A 19,740-nucleotide genomic window follows, 5' to 3' on the forward strand; every position below is an offset into this window, starting at 1 on the left:
AAGACTGTACTGCTCAATTCAGAGGGGTGAAGTCTCAACCTAGACAGTCACAAACAAGAGTGCAAAACAATTTCAACATGTTTCTTTCATTATGTCCCCTCTAGCTAAACTATTGTTCGGGTAGAAATTATCAGTAGCCTCGCTCTTCACTAAACTCTCTTAGAACTTTTGGTGAAAATGCCTTAGAATGCAAATTAGGCTCATATAAATCATAAAATTACAATTTCTTTTACTGCTTATTCTTGTTTATTTCACTTTAAAGACTAATGTTGAGTTTAGAGGACAGATTAAATACAAATTAAATACAAAGAAGCTCAGCATTCAGAAAACGAAGATCATGGCATCCGGTCCCACCACTTCATGGGAAATAGATGGAGAAACAGTGGAAACGGTGTCACACTTTATTTTTTTGGGCTCCAAAATCACTGCAGATGGTGACTGCAGCCATGAAATCAAAAGACGCTTACTCCTTGGAAGGACAGTTATGAACAACCTAGATAGCATATTCAAAAGCAGAGACATTACTTTGCCAACAAAGGTTCGTCTAGTCAAGGCTATGGTTTTTCCTGTGGTCATGTATGGATGTGAGAGTTGGACTGTGAAGAAGGCTGAGTGCCAAAGAATTGATGCTTTTGAAGTGTGGTGTTGGAGAAGACTCTTGAGAGTCCCTTGGACTGCAAGGAGATCCAACCAGTCCATTCTAAAGGAGATCAGCCCTGGGATTTCTTTGGAAGGAATGATGCTAAAGCTGAAACTCCAGTACTTTGGCCACCTCATGCAAAGAGTTGACTTATTGGAAAAGACTCTGATGCTGGGAGGGATTGGGGGCAGGAGGAGAAGGGGACGACAGAGGATGAGATGGCTGGATGGCATCACTGACTCGATGGACGTGAGTCTCAGTGAACTCCGGGAGTTGGTGATGGACAGGGAGGCCTGGCATGCTGCAATTCATGGGGTCGCAAAGAGTAGGACACGACTGAGTGACTGATCTGATCTAAATACAAAGAACCACAAAAAGATGCCATGACTGTATATGACTTTTCGAAATCTTCATGTTAGCATCAAATTTTGGTTCTTTTAAAATTCAGAAAACTTAAAATCTAATCGTAATTTGGTCATCATTTATTCTAGACTGGGAGATAAAATTCTCCACTAGAAAGCTAAAACATCCAAGGTACTAACGCTATTTTTCTGCTTTAAGATGTGTTGATACAACTTTTGTATCTGACACTGGTTCCATGGGCCATAAAGTATAAAAAATACTCTATTGTCAACCTTGCACACACAGCTATACAGTGCCTATGTGTCGTCTGATGCCTGAACACGACATTGAGAACTGTAAAGAAAGCAGATACACTCAGAGTATGACAGAATACAGTAATTATAAACAAATGGACAAATCCTTCAAAAGGGAAGATGACAATTTTTATTGTTATTACAAAAGCAAATTTTTTTTAACTTCAGTCATTTGAATAATTGCAAGAGCAGACTAAGGGCTTAATCCTCACACAGGCACCAAGTCAGGCACAGTAGGTAGCTACAAATCGTAAGAAAAAGGTTTCTTTACCTTGGATTCCCATAATTCCTATCTAGAGCATTCTGCCATGCTTTTGAATTAGGTTAAAAACCCAGCAAACCTAATCAGTTCCCTTCAATTCTGTCTTTTAAAAAAGGAGAACTAGGTATTAACCTGCCATCTAGTGAAAACTAGTCACTAAATCCTGGCCTGAGAGAGATCCACATTTCTTCTAGAACAAAGATAAGAAACTAGTTAACTAAGATGTGTGCCAAATGTTAAGTCCTTAAAATGTAGACCTGGGCTCAGACCTAAGTTTCACCTAACGCATGTGGGTGGTCTGGTCGCCTGAGGTGTGCAGGAGCTCCAGCTCCAGCACAAACACTCTTCCTGGGCAGCAAGCAAGGAGGTAGCAGGGACTTGGGCTGACAAGCACTAAGCTAATGTGCCTGGCAGAGGGGAGCCTTGGGAAGCACAATGTCATTCTACCTTTGCTGTCCACAAACCTGAGGTTTCCACGGTACATAGTAAAGGGCACAGTGGCATGTGTGACAAGGCAGAAAAGACTACCACCATTCTGAGGGTCACTTAAATCCTGCCTAATTTTCTGCCTAATCAGACATGGTGCCTTACTGCTTCTCCCTTATTTTGGAGAATACTCCAATATTCCCACACCTTCATGCCCTTAAAACACTTCTTAATAAACAACTCAGCTAGCACATTACTGTTTCAAGGAAGCATAGGATTAGAGGTATGTGAAAAGTATATTTACTGAAGGAAGACTCAGTTATGTCCTAAGATATTGAAAATTAAGAATATCCTAGAGCCAAAACCATCATAAGTTGAACCAAATTTACCCTATCTGAAATTTGGCAGTACATTGGTTCAAATGGAAACCACTGAACTACAGGGAAATAAAAACACTTCCTATTCCATTTACTATGAAATCTAATATAACCAACTGACTGCTAAATTTAAACCTACTAGTCTTTGAGTTGTGCACGTGTTAAGTACATTTATTTACTTAAGTTGCTGCCATGGCAAGATCTGTAGAGGAAAGAAACAAGATCATAAAGGTATTAGATGACATCTGCTACAATCATGGAAAAAATCAGCTGGAGGAAATATAAGCCATGTTATTTGGAGACAGAAAATCGTCCCCTAAATTCTGTTGATTGCTATCTACCTTATGTATGTATGTCTGTGAGAGGATTAATGGCACAGTTTATTCTGTTAAGACAGGCCAACACTGAACATTTAATCATTCCACAATCAGCTATAGGGCTGTTACCAGAATTTTCACAAAGGGTTTTTAAAAGCTGAAACTTGCTTGATGTTAAGAGCTGTAATAAAAACTTTCCTACCCAAACCAGTGAAGCTGTCATCCATGAAGCAGCAGTCCATAAGAAGTCCACGCCAGTGAGGAAAGGTGCTAGAGTGCTGCCAGATGGAACAGCCATCAAAGACCATGGAGTAATTACAGTCACAGCTAGTGTTTCTGAAGATTGCCAGGGAGTTTTCTTGATTTTTTTCAAAAGTTCATCATGAAAGCAGTTTTTGAGCATAAGTTCACCTTTTTCTTGGGTTGCAAAACTGCAGCTGGTTGAACGTATGACCCCCAATATCTGTAGCACTTCAGCTGAGGATGCCAGTATCTGTCAACTGCATCACATTCAAAGTCCATCCTATTTTGTAAAAGTAGTTCTTGTAGTTTATGTAACTAGCAGACAAGTATGAACTACCTCTTGTTACAGTGAATAACCTTATTCTTCTACAATTCACAAAGTTTTTACATTCAATTATCACATATTTCAAGACTCAATTCAAAACAAATATACATGGGCTTAATTATTCAAGAATACCTTACTATTTGTCACTTAATTTCATAGCATTATATACTCAGTCCATCTCTTTTAGTTTGATTTTACATAGATTTTCACTGGATGAATTATGTTTGCAAATTAAAAACAAGAAACCTATTTCCCCTTCTCCCATAGTAAGAAATAAAGGTTGAAAAATGGCAATTATTTAATGTTTATTTCAGTATCTTAAGTTTATTAATTTAAAAAACTATGATTAAATAATCTAGCATGAAAGCTGTATAAAGAACATCATTAATGTAAAAAGATGCAAAGAAAATTGTGATTCTAACATATCTAGGCTAAAGACAGCAAAGAAAAATGTTTAGGTCTGTCCTAAGTCTGTAGCCAGTTACCCTGTTTTTGCATTGTCAACAATATAAACACACTTGCACTTGCAGAAGACAAAATGACAGCATAGGAATCTGTATATTGCTTTTCATAGGTCTGACATCTCCCCACACTGCCAGTTCACTTCAGACACATCTGCCCATCCAAGTAACCAGGCAGTGTAATGAAGGTTTTTAAATGCATCAAGTAAGCATTCTTCCCACAGAACTTCAAAGCCCACAAAAATGCATGGTGTTGGTTAATTTAACAATGAGGTTTCTTCTAAATAATCTTACTTGCATAAATGTGCAAGAATCCATCAAAAGTTTTATTTCATAATTATATTTATTCTCTTTATTTTTTTAGAGGTAGGCCCTTCACAGTTGATATCCAAGTCATTTTGAGTCTTGGCAACATGCACATAATATTCTAAAAGTGTAACTGTTTTAATAGCAAACATAACTTTTTTTCAAAAATGTGTTCAATTTAAAAATGGAAATATATCTCTGGAAATAATTTCAGTGACTCTTGAGCTTTTAAAGATTCATTAAAATCCAAGCAGTTGCTAGTATTTTGTTCTTATTAACTTGGAAGTATAAAAAGTTATAATATATTAATTAAAGCTCCCACATATTCCAGAAAACTAAAAGCCCAGATTTGCAAACATAGTGTAACTTAAATTTCATGCAACTTTAATAACCATGAGTATAGTTACAGGAAACTGCAGGACAGTAACTGTGCTCTGTCCATAAGCTGTAGCGTCATTCATGAAATGAATGGGAATTTTACAGTTATGAAAACATGATAGATTTAGTTTTGATGTTTGTGGCTGGAAATAGAGGAGGCTTTTCTTTTCTGAGGCAGGAAGATTACAGGGAAGTGACATGTCATTAGATATACACTTACAAAGTATCTTATTTAGAGATTAAGCCAATCTAAAAGAGGCCAAGTCTTCTGTAAATGGCAACACTCAAAATCAAAGTGGGGCTTCTAATAAACCCAGAAAAAAATCCCTGAAAGTATCCCTTCCATTTCCCATTTATTCTCATTAAAAATTTCAAAATCATGACAGTTGTAGCAGAAGGTCAGGATTCAATCTAAAAACCACCACAGTGCTGCACTCTGGGCCATCCAAATCATAATTTAGCAAATTTCAGCATATATTTAAGAAAACAATTTTGAATAATCGAGAAAAACATAATTCTACTTGTTAACTTTCCTGTGCAGATTCTGATGGTTCTAAATATGTATTCATTTAGTTACTGGATGAGATTTAGCTTTAACCAGCAAGAGTCATCCAGCCTTTAAAATTACTGATATAAACAATAAATAAACTGAATAATTTGTAGAACTGGCACTTGCAATTGATATGGTTTTCATACTAGTTGCATGCAGCTCTTATAAATACTAAAGGAGGCATTTTTGCCAGGTCTCAACATGCTGTTTTTATTGTAAATTCCACTAATTTAACAAGTTAATGGAATTTTTTGTAGGGGTACAATTTCATTATGCTTTATACTTATGAAAACTACAGATATGCTGTTCCTGTGTCTTAAAACCACTTACTTTGTTTAAGAAACCATGTTAAAATATCAGTTGGCAGAAAATAACTGAGAGACCTAATAAAGCAGTGTCATAGTTGCATAAAGATATTGTATGTATGCATTAACCATCAAAAGAAGGGTTCCATCTAATTCTTTCTTTTAATACAAACTTGAACATGGTTTGTAAGTGCCTCATTTAAGTAGTGGAGAGGAAAAGAGTTTAGAAAAGTCCAAGTAATAAAATGTACTTGATTACTTGGTCCAGTTAAAAAGCTAATGCAACAATGTTACATCCAGATAAAAAACAGTATTCAAAAGCAATTCAAATACCAAAAAGGGTTTCAAATTGAATATTTTATTAACATGGTAGTTGTCTTTGTAACATGTGCACACACACTCGCACACTCAGAATGATCTGCCTCGGGGGAAAAAGACTAGGTATGCCTAAGGGGAAATGAAAAATAAAAAAATTCCTGGTAGGTTTTTCATTATTGTAGGCGATTATGTCCACATCACTTACAAAGCTATTGCCAAATCTGTCCAAGGAAGCAGAGTTTGAGAGGGGAAGAAAAAATCTTGGGAAAAATTCAACAGTGGCATAGCAGAGCTCTCAATATGAGAAAGCTGACATAATGTGGACTTTTGCTGTGAATTTTGTCTTTGCAAAATATGGGGAGAGTTTTGTCAATGGGCAGAAAATAAGAGAAGGCGGTGTGAAGTAGGCTTTTGCAGTCAATTTTCCTCACAGTATTGTGCAGGGTCATCAAGAAAATGCTTAGTCTTTCTCTGGAACCAGTTTCAGAACTTTTCCAATTGCAATGGTCTTACCTAGAAATGAAATTTTTAAGAAACCTTTTCAGTAGTTAACAGCAAGGCTATGTTAGATATTAAAACTTTATCATTATTTTACAATGTATTACTAATTAAAACCTATGCTGAAAAGTAAAGTATGGATATATCTGTACAGTAGAATTATTATTTGGCAATAAAAAGGAATGAATTATATACATATCACAGCATGGGTGAACCTCAAAAACATGCTGAGTGAAATAAACTACACACTAAAGGTCACAAACTATATGATTCTGTTTATAAGTCATGTCCAAAAAAGGCAGGCAGAGAAAAAGTAGACATATGGTTGCCTACAATGGCCAGAGGTGGATAGAATAATCGGTGGTAACTTGGTAAACAAGTATTTGGGTTCCTTTTTCAGATGTTATAAATGTTATAAAATTAGGATGTAGTGATGACTATACAACTCTGAACATTCTAATTCACTGAACTATATACTCCAAACAGGTCAATTTCACGGTATTTAAATTATCTCAATAAAAGCTGTTAAAAAGGGCTCTCAGACCCTATTATTAGAAATACAAAATCCATTTGGTCTTGTGAAAAACCTAAAAGCCAAGCTATTCTTTAGGGGGGGGGGAAAAATCTGAAGTTAAAAATTCTTGCTACATTAATTTCTAATTGCTAAATAAAATTCTCATTTTGTTATATTAATAGGAAAGCCCCAATAGCCAGTTTCACTATCATCAAGAAGACTTTTAAGATAATGTCTTTAAATGTATACCATCTTTATATAGTTTCCTCTGAAATAAAGCTCAGGAACCATATCCATCATATTCCCAGTGCTTGGCACAACTCCTGACATTCAGTGGATATACAGTAAAGTTTTTGCTGAATTGAATTAGAACTAATATATGAACTGACTATTCTGTATTTTAAGTGAACCATAAAGTTTTATGTAAAGTCTTCCATAGTCTTAAAATAGTAACCTAAAGTAATACTCTATAAGAGAAATGTTCTATTAAACACAAAGTCATTTTGTTTCTATGATACCAAAGTTTCATAGCTGTTTGAAATAGGAAAATTACAGCTATTCCAATTCACTCAGGCAGAAGTGGACACACACACACAAGAACATGAACATTAAACCCTGAAATAAATAATAAATATTAAAAATATAATAAAAATATTTTTATTTTATATTACCTTTTATTTTAAATATTTTTATTTATAAAAATATAATGAATAAATACTAAACCTTGAATATATTAGGCATTAAGGCTATCAATCTATGTACTCCTTTATCTCCTCCCATTTCAGTGCAGTTAAAGTTTATCATATTGGATTTTAAAATGATTTTTTCTAAAAAATAAGCATGTCTACCTCAAAGGTTTGCTTACTAGCAAAAATTTGCTCTACTGGATAAAGTCCTTCAAGATGAGGTTTTATCACACATATTAGAGAGGATTTTATCATAGAAATATCTTATTTAGCAATAAATAAAAGGACTCCCAAAACCTACTGCCTGCAAAATATCAAGATTAAGGTTCTTCATCTAGAGCATTACTACTAAAGTGTATGGTCAAGTCTGTTTAATTCATTCAACTCATAAAACATATATAACATATATTATAAACAGGTATCCAAGTTTCCTATGAACTTCTAATGTGCACTGTACTCAGATGAAAACTACCAAAGCTAAGCACCTTAGACAAACCTCTGGACATCAATTTAAAGGCTTACCCTCATCTCTTAAAGTAAAGCGACCCATTTGAGGGAAGTCTTTAAAGGTCTCAAGGCAGATGGTTCCTGCTGTCCTCAAGCGGGCAATGCACACTTGATCCTGTTTCACAAAACGGGGTCGAGTCTTACTTTTTTCTCCTGATTTCTTGTCTACCAAGCAGATTAAGGCCTATCCAAGAAAAAAGGATGAGATTAGAATAATGCCTAATAAAAGAATCTTTAAGACCAGAAGTGTGAATAATGGTCTTAAAACAAAAACCCCAATTATCTTAAAACTCACTGTTATTTCAACTTCTTCAATACAGGTATGGATATGCAGCACCGCATTATAACCTGGGCAGATGATGGACTTGTGCTCTATAATCACTATCTGTCAAACAAAAAAAATTATCATCTTTATCCCTAGGTAAAAAAAGAATTCAATGTGTAACTCACAATTTCAGTAGGGCAGCAACTTATTTTTGTGTTGGAAGTGATAGGTCAGATTGGGTTACCTCAAAGCATGACTTTTTGATATCCTTATCCTACAGATCTTCTTGGCAAGTGCCCAAACTTTAAAAACATAGGCATACTTTCTTCTCTGGGAAGCCTTTCCTCTATACTCCTCCACCAAGGCATTCACTGCTGCTCACATGCTACAATTTTCCCTCCTGATATGAACTTAGTTTTATCCATTTCCCAGTATCCAAGCTCCAAAGTTAACAAGCTTGTATCTGACAGAAAAACCTAACTTGACTAATCATCATGTAACAACTCAAAAATTCTGTGAGTTGTACCAGTTAACTTACTCTGTTATCCTCCTGGGGAAGTCAGGTTGCTAATAACATGGAGAAATTAATTGTTTTCCTATCTGGAAATTTGCTTGCTCTGAATAAGCAGACAAACCATGACTTCCAAGGCAACTATGCTCTACTTAAAGTAGAGCATAAAGACACTTTAAGCAAAATATTAAGTATCAATATATATTATCAACAGAATATAAAAACTAAAAATGCATACTTTCTACCCAGGACTTGTACCATCAAAGACCATTTGGGTATGAGATATACATCACAGCTGTTGTGATCTCTATATATGGTTTATCCTATTTCAGTTCCCCTTCTGCACACAATGGCATATCATCAGTTATCAGGACAAAGGGCATTTAAATCCTAGCCTCATTGTGACAGTGAAGGTCATCATGATAACAACAATATCTGGTTTACCTGGGCATCAAATGTGCGACCAGAATGACAAAGATTATTAGGATCACAAAGTATGAACCCTGGAAGAATCTCCTCCTCTTCAATTCCTTTCAGTCTGATTTTGAGGTTTTCACCTGGGGCTACAGAATCGGTTTCCACATCATCAGAAAGGATTCCAAGAACTTCCACATTGTGCTTAAAAAGAAACCAAGATTGGAAAACTTGATACATTCACTACATTTTAGAATGGAAAATAATGTTTGCTGAAGACTTACAAGTCACATTTTTCTGTGGTTGTTGATTAGCCAAAGTAATTCTTTTGAGTTTAAAACTCTGTAACATTTGTATAACATGAACTTAATGAAAATCATATCCTAGAATTACAAGCTGCCAATTAAAAGATTTATCTGTCATCTTTTAAATATCACATCCTAATAATTTCCAAACAGAATATCTACCTTTCTTACTTTTCTAAAATTAAAACATAAATCATTTTAATTTTATAGATATAACTTTCATTATTCTTAAATTTCAGGAGTTAAGAGACATAGCTTCTGCTGCTGCTGCTAAGTCGCTTCAGTCGTGTCCGACTCGGTGCGACCCCAGAGACGGCAGCCCACCAGGCTCCCCTGTCCCTGGGATTCTCCAGGCAAGAACACTGGAGTGGGTTGCCATTTCCTTCTCCAATGCATGAAAGTGAAAAGTGAAAGTGAAGTTGCTCAGTCATGTTGACTCCTAGCGACCCCGTGGACTGCAGCCTACCAGGCTCCTCCGTCCATGGGATTTGCCAGGCAAGAGTACTGGAGTGGGGTGCCATTGCCTTTTCCGGACATAGCTTCTATTACCTATCAATCCCCAAACATCTGAAGAATGTATTTTTCTAAGGTTATTTGAACAACTAAGCTTTAAAAGCACACTGACTGTTTAATAGGTAGAGGTTTCCTTCTAGGGTGATGAAAATGTTTTGGAACTAGACGTGGTGATGGCTGCACAATACTGTGAACGTACAAAATGTCAATAGTGGTAAAATTTGTCTTTTATTACAATAATTTTTTTAAGCATATAGATGGGGAAAAATGTTAAAAGCCATACCCACAAAGTAGTCCCTTATTTTACTCCATTTCCTCCCTTGGAGATAATTCATATTTTTAAAACACATGCCAGAAAACAAAACAAAATAACAACCTTCAAGACAAAAGTGAACTTTCTCATTGGATGGTATATAAACAGTAGAAAATCCAGAATCATTGTATTACATACCAGAATTCTACAAACTGTCATTTGCTAAACTCCAGTAGTTTCTCCCCCATACACATACACAAGTAATGGCTTTCTTTCCCAAAAGGTAGCTTATACCTTACTGATACCTGTCTTGAAATTCATTCCAAAAACTAGCAGTACAGCCATATTTGCTAGCAAATTCTTTAGAGTAATGGAATAAAGAGGTAGAAACTAGCAGTTCCATCATATATAACCAAACAAGTATGTTTACTACCTTTTGCCCAAATAATCCAGTGTAACAATTCCTTTCCCTAAATGAAGACTTTTATAACTAAACAAAATAGAGCAAGTCAAATCTGTAATCCATACTTATGAAAAATTAAGATTAATTTTTTAATTACTTTCTGAGAGGTAGTAAAGATTTTATCTACTCAAAGTGCTTCACAAAAGTGGAGAGTCATACATGATTTATGTATGTATGGCTGGCTGGCTTATTTCACTTAGTAGTAATGCCCTCCAGGTTCATCCATGTTGTAGCTTATATTAGAATATCCTTCCTTTCTAAGCTGAGTGATACGCCGTTTTTATGTGTACACCGTTATTTGTTTGCTCCTGCTTCCGTGTGTTGGGTGCTATGGACATTGGTTCTTCAAGGTCTGTTTTCAGCTTTTAAGGGTGTATACTCAGATGTGGAACTGCTGGATCATGATTACTCTATTTTTATTATTATTTTTGTTTTTGAAGAAATGCCATTAAGTCTTCCCCAGCAGCTGCACAATTTTACGTTCCTAACAACAATCCAGAAAGGGTTCCAAATCCCTACATCCTTGCCAGCATTTGTTATTTTCTGGGTTTTTCTTTTTTTTAAATAGCCATCCAGATGGCTGTGAGGCATTATCTCACCAGAGAAGGCAATGGCAACCCACTCCAGTACTCTTGTCTGGAAATCCTACGGATGGAGGAGCCTGGTAGGCTGTAGTCCATGGGGTCAAGAAGAGTCGGACACTTACTGAGTGACTTCACTTTCACGCATCGGAGAAGGAAATGGCAACCCACTCCAGTGTTTCTTGCCTGGAGAATCCCAGGGACGGCGGAGCCTGGTGGGCTGCCATCTGTGGGGTCGCACAGAGTCGGATGCGACTGAAGTGACTTAGCAGCAGTAGCAGCAGCGGCAGCAATGATTAGTGATGTTGAGCTTCTTTTCATGTGTTTGTTGGCCACTTGTTCATCTTCTTTGAGAAATGCCTGCTTTAAGTTCTTTGCTAATTTTTTAGTCAGGTTCTTTCTTTTTGTTGATGAGTTGTAGTTCTTGATATATTATGGATAGTAACCCCTTTATCAGATTTATGATATACAATTTCTTACCCCCATTCTGTAGGTTCACTACCTATAATTTTTCAGTGTAAAATAGTCTTACATCTGGGCTTCCCTGGTTGCTCAGACAGTAAAGAATCCAGCTGCAATGCAGGAGAACTGGGTTCAATCAATCCCTGGGTTGGGAAGATGCCCTGGATGAGGGCATGGCAACCCACTCCAGTATTCTTGCTTGGAGAATCCCCATGGACAGAGGTGCCTGGTGGACTACAGTCAATGGGATTGCAAAGAGTTGGACACGACTGAGCAATTAAGCACAGCACAGCATAGTCTAACATCTTTTAAAACATAATTCTATTCCACTGAAACTCAGGGACTGAAGTAAACTGAGTTCTTAAGGACTGATTAACACCTGTAAGATATGCTACACTGAACTGTTCAGTAATTAGTGTAAAGTGATAGTTTCTAAAGAGAACTAATATATTGAGTCCCTTCACCTTTAGCTACAGCCCAGCACTCAGTTCACTTGCCCATAGTAAGTACTTTTCTATTGTGATAAAATACTCATATTTACCTTTTAAAACTATTTTACATCATACAATTCAGTGGCATCGACATTCACAATGGTATACAACCATTATCAGTATCTGGTTCCAAAACATCATTACCCCAAAAGGAAGTTCTGTGCCCATTAAGAATCCACTCCCCATTCTTCTTCCCCCAGCCCCTTGCTTCCATCTCCACAAGCAAATTTGACTTCTGTGATTGCTCAACAGACAAAATACAAGGATTCAAACTGACCATTATTTTCACTCGTTTATCACTGCATAATTACCTCTTAAAGAAAAGACACTATGATAGCATACTCTGATCTCCAATGCATAAGGCATCAAGACCCCTGAAGTATACTTTGTAAGGTTTCAATTAAAACTCAACAGTACATTGACAATTGTCTTTTGTAATATTCTTTGCCTGGAATAAGCATGGTAAAGAAATTCTCAGTTAAATCTAACAAAATGTCTATTTGGAGGTTCTGATAATTCAGGCCTTTTCCTACGTAAACAACATCTTTGGATTGTTAGAGAAGTCCTCTGGAAAACAGGTAACAGTTTCTTAGTAACAGGTCATCTGCAATTACCAGCAACTGACCAGTCAAAAATAACACAAAGGAATATAGTTCATTGAGATTTTTTCATGTTATTTAATGAAACCCTCTGCTATAATGAAGAAACTACAATAAGGTATTAAGAGTCAAGAAAAGACCCATTTATTATTAAAAAAAAAAAAAAATCCCTTTCTCCCCAAATAAATTAGGGGCATAGCTTGGACACATTTTATAGTATCCAACATAACTACTATGTACAAAAAAGAAAGCTAATTATATTAATGTTAAACCTGAGTTTTCATCCCTGGCTCACTTACTAATCTAGAATGTTAACAGAAGCAAATCACTCAACCACTACAAATCTCTATTTACTTCCTATAAAATAACTAACTGAAGCTCTCATGATGATGTACTTTTTAACTCTGACATGGTGCCAATACTGTCCCTTCTCCATTTGTCAATAAATAACACCACATATTCTTGATTAAATTTTGCACTTGACATTAACTAGCTCCGCATAGCTCAGTTGGTAAACAATCTGCCTGCAGTGCAAGAGACCTGGGTTCGATCCCTGAGTTGGGAAGACCCCCTGGAGAAGGAAATGGCAACCCACTCCAGTATTCTTGCCTGGAGAATCCCATGGATAGAGGAGCCTGGCAGGCTACAGTCCCTGGGGTCGCAAGAGTCGGACACAACTTAGCAACTAAACCACCACCACCACCACCAATGTTGGATTTAAAAAGTGGTTTCTTTTAATGAAATCCCTAAGATTGAAAAGTTCTGATTCCTTACTAATATTTTCAAGAGAAAACTTAAATGAACAAGAGCACTATGAATTCTTACCTTGTTTGGCATCATCACAAGCTGCTGGCCTTTACAAATAGATCCTGATTCCAGCTTTCCCAGGACCACAGTGCCCATATCCTGTTTAAATTTAAAATAAAAAACCAAATGTCAGACTTCTGTTACTACTATACAGGAGTTCAACAACCCAAAGTGAAATATTGCAAGGCTTATTCAGAAAAGAAAATCTTTAGCTCAAGTGGTAGAATCCTTAGGATTAATCTTAGACACAGGCAACAAATATACATATATATAATACTAATAAATAAGTATGCCTAGGGATTTAAAAAGAACACACTGCAGGAGACAGAATTTTACGTTTGAAGATCTAAATTTGTTGTTCAAATTGAGGTTCTCTCAAAACTATCTGAGACATTCCCTATTTAAAAACTAAATTTCAAGAAACTTAGCATGAAGCTAATGAAATAATGACGTATTTGAAAAAAAGCAAAATACTACATATTGATAGTGCAGTACTTAAAATGAAGCTGAAAACATAGTTAAAAATAGTGAAGCTTATTATTTTTTTCTTTATTTGAAGCTTATTTTTTAAAGACTACATCCAGTGTTGGTTAGGCTATGGTAAACACGTTCATATGCTGCTGGTGGCCATGTAAATTAGCACTGCATTTTGGAAGGCTATTTGTCAGTATCTATCAACTTTAATGTAGAAACTCTTTCAGAAGTTTTACTTATAAGAATCTCTCACCAAAAAATGATCACTGGCTCCTAGAAAAACAACCAAATTAAATTAAACTGATTTAATTATGGTCTATATCACTGAATAACATAATCTTTATTAAAGAGATACCTGTGTTATGTTGTTAATTATTAAAGTTATTTCATAGTTTAAAACAGAACACAAAATAATTTGTCACCTCCCATAAAACCCAGTTTCTTTAACATTTTGGGTACCTTGTACTTATCCACAATTGGCAGCCTGATTGGTCCATCAACTGATCTATTGAAGTTTGGCAAATTATCCAGATATGGAATAAATGGTAATCCACTGAGAATATAATAAAGAGTCAACATAAATGTTAAAATTTTAAGAAATTACATGGCTCTAACTTTATCTAGTTCATCTCACTTATTCCTCAGAAATGTTTTCTAAAAAAATAACATAATAGATCAATATAATGAAAAAGTTTCCCTGTAAACTTATAAAAATATTTAATGGCAAATAACCCACATGTTGTAATAAACAGAAGCCACACTATATAACTTAATTTTTCATGGACTTTTTCCAGCTCTGAAATCAAGATTCTGTAATTTCCCCTTTAAAAATACAGTATGTGAATTGGGAGGTATAATATTGCCAAGATTGCAATGTTCCCCCCAAACTGATCTACAAATTCAGTCAGTTCTTATTAAAGTCCCACTGCCTTTTTGCAGAAATTTGACCAGCTGATCCCAATGTTCATATGGAAATTCAAGGGACCCAAAAAGGCAAAATATTCTTGGGGGGTGGAGGGATAAAAGTCAAAGACTCACATTTCCCAATTTAAATACTCACAAAGCTGAAGTATTCAAGACTTTACCTTATAAAACATTAATCCAAAAATGAAACACACACCTAAGAGCTTCAATAGGCTTAAATGAAAATAACAGGTCTAATTCTTTATGACTGGATTGGGCAACAATTCCCTAGGCATGACACCAAAAGCACAATTAAGAGAAAAAATAAACAAGACTTCATCAAAATTAAGACCTTTTTGTATTTCAAAGGACACTATGAAGAAAGTAAAAAGATAGCCCACAGAATGGGAGAAAATGCTTGCAAATCATGTCTCTGATAAGGGAATTGTACCCAGTGCATAAAGTACCCTAACAACTCAATAACAAAAAAGAAAACCCAGGTAAAAGACAAAGGTCATGGCATTTTTAAAGCCAAGGTTACACTCAATATTTTCTTAAATTATTGGGCTTCCCAGGTAGCTCAACCCATGAAGAATCTGCCTGCAATGCAGGAGCCCCTGGTTTGGTCCTTGGGTGGGGAAGATCCCCTGGAGAAGGGAAAGGTTACAGTATTCTTGCCTGGAGAATCCCATGGACAGAGGAGCCTGGTGAGCTATGGTCCATGGGGTCGTAAAGAGTCAGACACGACTGAGTGACTAACACACATAAACACACTGGGCCTTCCCTAGTGATCCAGGGGGGCACAGATTCGAGCCCTAGTCAGGGAAATAAGATCTCACATGCTGTGCAGCCAAAAAATTAATTAAAAAAAAAGATTACTTAATAAGACACAAACTTTTAAAAAGATTACTTACATGTACCAAGGACAGAAATCTGATTGCTCCTTAAGATTTGCTCCCGTCAGTCCTGAGCATGGCATGAAGTGAATGTCCTTTTTGGGATTAAAGCCAACTTTTTTCAAAAACGGCACCAGTTTCTCTTTACATTCTTCATATCTATGAATATTTATAAATAATTATAATGTAAAGCAACTGAACTCTATAGTTTCAACATTAAACAGAGTATGAACAAACATTAAGACATCCAAGCTTGCCTCTCATTGCTCCAATTCACTGTTGGGTCGTCCATCTTATTAATGAGCACAATCAAGTGTTTGACGCCTGCCGTCTTTGCCAGCATGGCATGTTCTCTCGTCTGTCCTCCTTTCTCAAATCCAGTTTCAAACTCTCCTTTCCTGGCAGAGATTACCTGTTCCAAGAAATCAACAGTTTATTCTTACACATTCAAGTACACTCTTCTAGCAATACAACATTTTTCTTTTCAGTTTTATCAGAAGCATCTTGCAAGAAAATAGAAGTGAGTGAGTTAGTCATTCAGTGTGTCCAGCTCTTTGTGACCCCACAGCCTGACAGGCTCCTCTGTCCACAGGATTCTGTAGGCAAAAACACTGGAGAGGGCTGCCTTCTCCAGGGGAATCTTCCTGACCCAGGGATTGAACCTGGGTCTCCTGCATTGAAGGTAGATTCTTTTATCGTCTGAGCATATATGTACTTTTGAATGTCACAATGTCTAAATACTTAAAAAAATTTTGGTATATGTTTCTTCTCATTCCCAATTCTCCAAAATCTAGTACATTTTTATATTTTATATTTTATTTTTACATTTATATGTAAATTTATATTTTACATTTCAAACATATATGTGATTTAGTGCTAGTACAATAACTACCCCCAAATTGCAAAATGACTGAAGATCTTAAACAGATAATTTCTTACTCGTTTTTGTACTCACAGGATTGCGTACAAAATGGATTAGGTTTAGCAGTCAGTGGACACTAATTTCTGACACAGAGATAATAGCAATGGTAGAGAAAAGCAGAAACATTTTCATAAGTAAATCAAATTATGAAGATTTCTTGGGCAGATTAGTGAAACAAAGTGAAAACTGTAACTTTGTATATTTTACAGTTCACTGTAATCTAAATTCTAGCTTTTAGAAGGTAAATCCAAGTGTTTATATTTCAAGTTGGGCTGCGAACAAATACAGGGATGAACTGGAAACATCTTTCCTTACCAGTACAGCCAAATCAGCTTGAGAAGCACCACCAATCATATTTGGGACAAAACTCTTGTGGCCAGGGGCATCTAGAATTGTAAAATGCTTCTTTTCCGTTTCAAAGTAGGCACGACCCACTTCTACTGTTTTACCCTTGTCTCTTTCTTCCTGATTTGTGTCTAAGGCCCAAGATAAGTACCTGAAATAATTTTAAAATAACAATACTGGTAAGAACAGGAGTTTTAAAAATATTCTTCTACCATTAAACATGTAATTAATGGTAGAAGAATTTTATGTTCAACATACATTTAAATCACGAACAGGACTGGGTAGAAGTAAAAATTAAATGACTAAAACTTATATTCTTCTGATTCAAACACTCAAGAGCTTTTATATATATCCAGTGTCAATTATACATTCTGTAAGCAAATATTATGTATAATAACAAGATGACAACATACATAGAAAGACTATTTAGTACCAATGCCAATATCACTATGAGTTAAGTAATGAGTTCCTTTATATTTCATTTTAAAAATCATCTAGCACAAACTATAATACAAGTAAGGCTGTCTAAGGGTACCTTCTAAAAGTGAAGGCCACTAACCCACCATTTGGAACCAATGGTTACTTGCTAAGAATTATTTGGTTATTTCTTTGCCATATAAAATTACATATATAAATTCAAACCATCCGTAACAGTGTTAATTTAGATTACCTCATCACATCATCTGTATTTCATAGTAAGTAAGAAATAACAACAACCTAAGATATGCAGATGACACCACCCTTATGGCAGAAAGTGAAGAGAAACTAAAAAGCCTCTTGATGAAAGTGAAAGAGGAGAGTGAAAAAGTTGGCTTAAAGCTCAACATTCAGAAAACGAAGATCATGGCATCTGGTCCCATCACTTCATGGGAAATAGATGGGGAAACAGTGGAAACAGTGGCAGACTTTATTTTTTTGGACTCCAAAATCACTGCAGATGGTGACTGCAGCCATGAAATTAAAAGACGTTTACTCCTTGAAAGGAAAGTTATGACCAACCTAGACAGCATACTGAAAACCAGAGACATTACTTTGCCAACAAAGGCCAATTAAGCTATGGTTTTTCCAGTAGTCATGTATGGATGTGAGAGTTGGACTGTGAAGAAAGCTGAGCACCAAAGAATTGATGCTTTTGAACTGTGGTGTTGGAGAAGGCTCTTGAGAGTCCCTTGGACTGCAAGGAGATCCAACCAGTCCATTCTAAAGATCAGTCCTGGGTGTTCATTGGAAGGACTGATGTTGAAGCTGAAACTCCAATACTTTGGCCACCTCATGCGAAGAGTTGACTCATTGGAAAAGACTCTGATGCTGGGAGGGATTGGGGGCAGGAGGAGAAGAGGACGACAGAGGATGAGATGACTGGATGGCATCACCGACTCGATGGACATGAGTTTGAGTGAACTCTGGGAGTTGGTGGGAGGCCTGGCGTGCTGTGATTCATGGGGTCGCAAAAAGTTGGACACAACTGAGCGACTGAACTGAACTGAATCCATTTTTTAGTATTATATTGATTAGGAACTTTTCCCCTTAACACAGAATAAAAAAAAAAAAAGACCACCAATGTCCTATTGAGATAAAGCTTGTTAACTTAAGAAAAAATAAGATAAGGTTAGAAAGAAGAAAAGAGCTGACCCTCTCTCCATGCAAAGGCAACTTACTGTCAATATATTATTCCATCTATTCTTTTATCTTTCAACGGTTTACTCACATAATGATCATACCCTTAAGTACTATTATGTTATCTGCTTTCTCCCCAAATTCCACTGTAACATCTGTTCCTGATTATTATAAATTCTGTGAATGAAATTTTGTAGCCAGGTAATGTCTCAATTAAATAGATGCTTTATATTTATCCCACAAGTCTCCTCTTATGAATTTATATGTTAGTAGACTACAAAAGCATAAGTCATTTCCTGAAAAGTAACTTATAGTGTCATAAAAGTTTACCAAGTTTCTCTGTTTTTTTCTTTAGCTTCTCTTTCATATTTCTCAAGTGTCCTTTTGTCAACCATTCCAGTCAAATACCTGAAAATGTTGAAAGAAAAGAGAAACAAACATTTAATTACTCATGGATTGCTCAGTTGTGAAGTTAGGAAATCTTTAAAGCTCTCGAAGGCAATTTGAATTCCATAAAAAAGCTACTTTAAAGTACAAGTGCCACTGGGGTAGATGCTGAAATCATGGAGAATTTCAGTGGAAAAGACATTTACAGTCTCAGATTACCTCCCCCAAGATAATGGGAAAAAAATAACTTTACAGTGCTAAATTCTGGCAGCGGACACCTTAACCAAGTAATCATGGCTTTTATCACCAGTAATAGATAAAACATACTGAATATTGCAATCATCTGCACTCTCATACGAGCACAACATACCTTCTGAGATATTCTCTTCCAAAATGCATACCCTCAGTCTAATTATTAACACTGTCAAACCCAAATTGAAGAATATCCAATAAAATAACCAAACAGCACTCTTCAAATTATGAAGGTCATGAAAGACAAGACTGAGGAAATGTCACACGTTGGAGGAGACTAAAGAGACATAACAACTAAGTGTAATGTGGAATTCTAGAACAGAAAAAATGATACTGGTTGAAAAACTGGTGAAATCCAAATGCGATCTGTAGTTTAGTTAGTTTGTACCAGTGATAACTCGCTAGTTGGGATGATTGTACAATGGTTATTTAGTATGTTAACATTAAGGTAGGCTGAATAAAATTGTCTAACAATTCCACTACTGTTTTTGGAACCTTTCTATAAGTCTAA

The 19,740-nt window shown here is 35.9% G+C and overlaps 2 protein-coding genes across 5 annotated transcripts in view; one reads left to right on the forward strand and one right to left on the reverse strand.

Annotated features, from left to right (window-relative positions):
* Positions 1-19,740, forward strand: part of TNFRSF17 (TNF receptor superfamily member 17) — a 131,714-nt gene that overhangs the window by 7,573 nt on the left and 104,401 nt on the right. The window lies entirely within an intron of this gene.
* The window catches only part of GSPT1 (G1 to S phase transition 1), a 33,729-nt gene continuing 15,392 nt past the window's right edge, over positions 1,404-19,740 (reverse strand). For 2 of the 3 annotated variants that reach the window (XM_015460209.3, XM_005224516.5), the window contains exons 6-15: positions 18,921-18,998; positions 16,944-17,124; positions 15,964-16,118; positions 15,725-15,865; positions 14,367-14,460; positions 13,452-13,532; positions 8,990-9,163; positions 8,065-8,154; positions 7,785-7,953; positions 1,404-6,077 (exon numbers count right to left, since the gene is read on the reverse strand). In XM_015460209.3, coding sequence (XP_015315695.1) covers positions 6,025-6,077; positions 7,785-7,953; positions 8,065-8,154; positions 8,990-9,163; positions 13,452-13,532; positions 14,367-14,460; positions 15,725-15,865; positions 15,964-16,118; positions 16,944-17,124; positions 18,921-18,998 — 1,216 coding nt within the window. In that variant the 3' untranslated portion in view covers positions 1,404-6,024. The remainder of the gene's footprint in view (positions 6,078-7,784; positions 7,954-8,064; positions 8,155-8,989; positions 9,164-13,451; positions 13,533-14,366; positions 14,461-15,724; positions 15,866-15,963; positions 16,119-16,943; positions 17,125-18,920; positions 18,999-19,740) is intronic. The other variant, NM_001098071.1, reaches the window with a different exon arrangement.

Source organism: Bos taurus, chromosome 25, assembly GCF_002263795.3.
Source record: "Bos taurus isolate L1 Dominette 01449 registration number 42190680 breed Hereford chromosome 25, ARS-UCD2.0, whole genome shotgun sequence".
In the NCBI taxonomy this organism is placed as follows: Eukaryota; Metazoa; Chordata; class Mammalia; order Artiodactyla; family Bovidae; genus Bos; species Bos taurus.